The following is a 5624-nucleotide window of genomic DNA, read 5'->3' as shown; positions in this document are numbered from 1 at the left end:
AGAGAACTGTCAAATTCAGAATGCTGAGCAGGGAGGAGAGAGAGAGCCACTGTCAAAATTCAGGATGTAGAGCGGGCCTGTGCGTGGCTGAGCGCTTCAGGATGGAGAGCGGAGGATCGGTAAATATGAACAAACACTGGAGTGATCGCTGATCCCTCCATTGTTTGTAAAAAAAGGAGGACATAGTATTTGCCCCCAGTTATAAGTGAACATGAAGTGCTTTACATCACTCAATACAGAGGCTTCTATCCATTCATAACTGGGGAGAGTACTATGGCTCGTTAGTTTATGAATGAATAGGAAAGCCTCTGTACTGAGTGCTTTCTGTTCATTCAGTGCTGAGGCTGCAGAAAAAAAGAGATTGAGGACTCTGTATCCTCAATTTATTATTCTATTTTAAAAGCAACATGTCAGGGGTCTATTTAGACCCCTAATATTTCCTCCAAGCCCCTCCGACAGTAAAAAAAGAAAACACAGCACACACGCACACACATAATATACATGTGCAGCAGTGTGCACACCCCAGTGCTTGATTTTTTTCTTTTCAAAATAACATTATTTCAATTGCGCAGCAGCGCATGGCAAAGCGTTGTGATGCATTGCCGTGCATTGTAATACGCTGTGTTGAGATTAAACGTATGTCTGCAAGTTGCTTATTTACAGTTTCTTGCGCTCCCTTTTTTACCGTTTCTCAAAGAGGTGCAATTTAAAATTGACAAATATTTGTTATTTATTAACCCAATACAGTTTTATCTTTTCGATTTAGTCGGAAAAGTGTTTTTTGCGTGCACTGATACTGATTTTAGTGCGCTTTTATCGATGTAATTGTGTATTCTTATCGGTTTAATATTGATTTGATAAAGATTTGAGCAATTATCACATGACCTAAAAAATGAGTAGCACCATCTTCTTTTTATTCTACCGAGCCTGTGCTTTAAGGAAAACTATAGGGGGGGGGGGGCTTTTACAAACTCTAAAAGCTGCAGTTGAAAATGGTCTGGCCAGCTGAGGTCAAAAGTGGAACGCAGGACTTGGCAGCGAAAGGGTTAAAGCGTCGCTTATGGGCAATTTTGTGTGTTGTAGTTTTTTGCCACTTCACAGGCACATGGAATTTTAAGGCTTGACATGTTTGGTATCTATTTACCCAATGTGGCAAAGAAATGTAGCAGAATACTTTTTGGCCTATATGTATGTATTTACAATGTTTCATGGCATAACGTAGGGAAATCAGATTCTCTTTCAAAATGTTTGGTATTTTTCCTTTTATATAGTAAAAAAAACCCCCCAGTGATGATTAAATACCACCAAAAGAAAGTTTTATCTGTCCCAAAAAAATGACATAAAATTCATGTTGGTACGGCGGAATTAATGTCAGTCAAAGTACCGCAGTGCTGAATACTGAAAAATGGCCTGGACAGGAAGGGGGTTTAACACTGCGGACTTCAAGTGGTTAAAATAGAAAAATCAGAGAAAATAGAAAGGTATATCAACTCGGTATAGAGTATGGGTATGCCAATATTTCACCACCAGGCAGAATGCCGAGTTCCCCAAGTTGCTGGCTAGTAGACCATCTCTTCAATGGGCAGGCTTGTTTGTGCCTATTTGTGACTTCTTGTAATGGATGCTGGGGTCTCCCTCCTCCTCTAACCCATGTCACTCTTTTCTTGCAGCATGCAGACAGCAGCTACTGTGTAAAGCCTCTGAAGCAGAAACAAGTGGTGAGACAAGAATAAATATGAGGGATATTTCAAACTGAGTTTTCTTTAGCAGAAACTTACTTTTGTACTCTTGTTTTAGGTGGACGGGGTCAGTTATCTCTTGCAGGAAATCTACGGCATTGAAAATAAATACAATTCACAGGACTCCAAGGTATCTGCATGTATGCTTCCCGTAACATTGAATGGTGCGTTTATATAAAATTCATATATGTTGGTCTCCAGTAAATCCAGGTACATTCGCAGGAAGCATTTATAACATTATCAATGGCGCCATTGAGTGTTTAAACCAGCTAATGTTTAGGACTCAGTAACTGGTTGTATTTTAGGAATCAGTAAATGTGGTGCCAACCTTCTCAGTAGTTTTCTTATTCAGGTTTAGCAGCTGGAGGGTAAAATTGTGTTTTTTATAATGTTTCCTTGCTTTTATATGATAAACATATTTAAAAAAATTATATCCCTATCACGGCAAGAAATGGTCAGCACTAGGTAGCCAGTTGGATCAGGTCAAGGTAGATCATTGACTGCGCATGTCTCTGAACTACAATTGGCCACTATACCCTTGGCAAGGGGACATCAAGCAGGTGGCTTCCGTACCACGCTTTTGTAATACCTCCTTCGCACACCGTACTGATGTACCCTAGAATCCAATGGGTGTTGGAACAACTGGTGGATGGCGCCACAGTATACAGTCTAGAAGATACGTTGTCCGCACACCATTATGCTTCAGGATGTCATCTTTATACGAATTCCTTTAGCATGACATGTGAATGCAACATTTCAGAGGCTCACAGGACCCCTTTGAGTGTCAAAGTGTCCAAACACTTTCCCTGACGAAGGATCCTGTGAGGCTCCGAAACATTGCATTCACATGTCCTGCTAAAGGAATACGTATAAAGATACATTCCAAAGCAGAATGGTGTTCGGACAACCTATTTTCTAGATTCCGTACCATGCTGTCACCAACCCACACGCCTCTCAACATTGTCGGGTGCTTGGAGAGGAATCCTAGGAAGAGGTTTACATGAATCCACCTTGTCCCTCACTGGTGAGGTAGTCCTTACACATTCAGGAATGCATGCAGGTATAAAGCTTTTCAGACACCAGTGCAGAATGATTAATGTTCTTAATTTTAAAGTCTTTCACTCCCCTAAAGCATTTGGAGCTTTTAAACCCTCCCCCCTCTGCAGTCACAACTGTCAATACTTTATTTATTTTTTACCTTTTGTTAAAAAGAATTTAGTTGAGTCACAGAAGTTTAGCTTTCAAGGACTATGGACTCTCCCCATGTGACTGCGCTGCTGCTTGGTGATTGGCCCCATGCTGTAACGTGGTTGTAATCAAATGCACCTCTATACCTAAAAGTATCATGGAGGGGAATTTATCAATACTGGAGCAGACAGAATCTGGAGCAGTTGTCCATAGTAACCAATCAGCTTCTCTCTTCAGTTTGTTGAGTTAAGCTTTGAAAATGAAAGATAAAAGTTGATTGGTTGGCATGGGCATACATTTCCCACCATGTATTTTTGTTGTTCCTAGCAGCTATAAAATGCTTCAGTGAGTGAAGAAGTGGTAAGTATATACTGCTGGTGGGGAGCATTAAAACAAACCTGTTGTCTTTCTCTGCAAGGACACAGGGAACTTTTAAGTAGGGCTGCAATAACTAATCGATTTTAAATCAATAATAATCGATTATGAGAATAGTTGGCAACTATTCTTATTATCGGTTAGTTGGTTGGGGAAGACGGGGAGAGAGAGAGAGAGGGAGATTTTTTTTTTAATGCAACCAATCGATTATCTGAAAAAATAATCGGACAACTAATCGATTATGAAAATAATCATTAGCTGCAGCCCTACTTTTAAGAGGTATCCCCCCCAGGGTTCCCTGTGACATTACTGCACCTGCCACCCATATTTGAAGTGAACATGACATTTATGGGGGTCACATATAGGGCAAATAATGCAGTAAACAGCAGTCCATCAGTCAAGAATGGTAATTGGTGAATGTTGCTGGACCTGGTGAATGTGCAAGGATGGTAGATGTTTGTTTGTTTTCTAGATTGTAAGCTCTCATGGGCAGGGCAGGGCCCTCCTTACCATCTTGCCTTCACTTGTTTTGTGACTGTAATATCCTCCTTCTATTGTAAAGCGCTGCTTTACAATATAAGTTGACGCTATATAAATCCTGTATACTAATAATATTTCCTAATTCCACACCAGGTGGCAGAAGATGAAGTCAGTGACAACAGTGCCGAGTGTGTGGTTTGTCTGTCCGATGTTCGAGACACACTTATTCTGCCATGCCGACACCTCTGCCTGTGCAATACATGTGCAGATACTCTACGCTACCAGGCCAGCAATTGCCCCATCTGCCGACTACGTGAGTATTAGAGCTGCTTCAGCTATACAGAGGCTTTTTTCTTTGAAGTTCTTGTTAGACATTACTGGAACTTTATATTTCCTTGAAAAACATGAAATGTTTTTCTTTAATGTATGCAGATTTTAAATGTTGATTCAAACATACTCTTTAATGACTTCCTCCCTGCATTTTAAGGGTTGTAAAGTAAGAGAAATCACATGGGCCGGAGCTTGATCTGGTATTGCAAGCTTTGGACAGTGCCGGGGCATATATTTTCTCCTGACGCATTATTCATTGGTTGGGTTAAAGAAGAACTCCACTTGGTTTTGGATAGATTGGAGAAGGGTTAGAACTACTGTCAGGCTTGGTGCCTGTGTCCCAGTTGGCAATGTCATTTTCTTTTTTTTGTTGGACTTTTGGTGCAGACACATACTGGGGGTCTCCAGCTTCTTTGAATGACTCTGAGCTTTTGAAGTCTTGCTGTACCTTTAAAGGAGGACTAAACCCTACAAGAAATTGCTAGTAGGTAGACTTTTATGGTAAAAAGCTTCATCCTCTTTCTCCTAGCAATTTTGTCTTTCATGTGTATACTGCCTGAGCAGCATGTGCAGTGTACACATAGCATCTGTAAGATAGCAGAAATATAGTCAAGTGCCGGTACAGTGTAGCCCTAGCACGCATGCACAGGAGTTACATCTGCAGTGGCCAAAGAGGAAAGCTGGACCTGAAGTAAGGAGCAAAGGCGCCGCCACATGCAAGGACTGGTAAGCTGCAATGTATTACATTTGGTTTATATAAACTTTTACTATTATGGCAGGAACTCCGCAGCAACTGGCAGGTCAGTTCCACTTTAAGCAGGAAGTGGCTCCAAGGCAATCCTGCTCTCATTTTATGCAATGCTATATATTTGTTGCATGTTAGGGGACACTCTTTGTAGTGGTGTGTTGATGCAGCAATGTGGCTTCACATATATTTTCAAATGTTTCAAAACTCTGTTTCTAAGTTTAAAGTGTGTGTTATCCTCAACAATGAACTTCTCTTATTTTCTACCTTTTTGTTCTGTTTAAATATACCACTGAAAGTTTTTTGTTATTTCTGTTTTGATAAGTGCAAAAAATATACCTGTTAATCATTTCAGAACTTCAGAGCCGTCCTGTGCACACTTCCTGTGTTATTTCAAGGAGTCTAATTATCCCTCCCTGTCCCTACCTTCGGACTAGAGAATGATTCGTTTGCATGTTATAGAGAATAGGATGGGGGAGGGTTTGAGTAATTTAGCAAGCGATTATTGGGCAGAGCTGACACCACTCAGTCCGCAGAAATGCTGTGTGTTATCAGCCCACAAGAAGACTTAAAGGAGAACTATGAGGTGAGTGATTTTCACTCATCCTCCTAGTTAGAGCCGACGTGTGACAATGAAACTGTCACATGTGGACTCTATAGATCGGGAAGTGAGCGAACACATACCGCCGCTCGCTCACTTCCCGATCATCTCCTTGCAGAGAGTAGTGACTGTCAGTCACCGCTCCCCGCAGGGACTCCCCTCTCCG

At 41.2% G+C, this 5624-nt stretch overlaps 1 protein-coding gene across 2 annotated transcripts in view; it reads left to right on the top strand.

Annotated features, from left to right (window-relative positions):
• Positions 1-5624, top strand: part of RNF157 (ring finger protein 157) — a 79003-nt gene that overhangs the window by 48833 nt on the left and 24546 nt on the right. For both annotated transcript variants that reach the window (XM_018555290.1, XM_018555291.1), the window contains exons 9-11: positions 1671-1718; positions 1798-1869; positions 3936-4095. In XM_018555290.1, the coding sequence (XP_018410792.1) occupies positions 1671-1718; positions 1798-1869; positions 3936-4095 (280 nt within the window). The remainder of the gene's footprint in view (positions 1-1670; positions 1719-1797; positions 1870-3935; positions 4096-5624) is intronic.

This window comes from Nanorana parkeri, unplaced genomic scaffold, assembly GCF_000935625.1.
Source record: "Nanorana parkeri isolate BGI_ZX_2015 unplaced genomic scaffold, ASM93562v1 scaffold190, whole genome shotgun sequence".
Classification (NCBI taxonomy): Eukaryota; Metazoa; Chordata; class Amphibia; order Anura; family Dicroglossidae; genus Nanorana; species Nanorana parkeri.
This window is presented reverse-complemented; position numbering and strand designations above follow the sequence as displayed.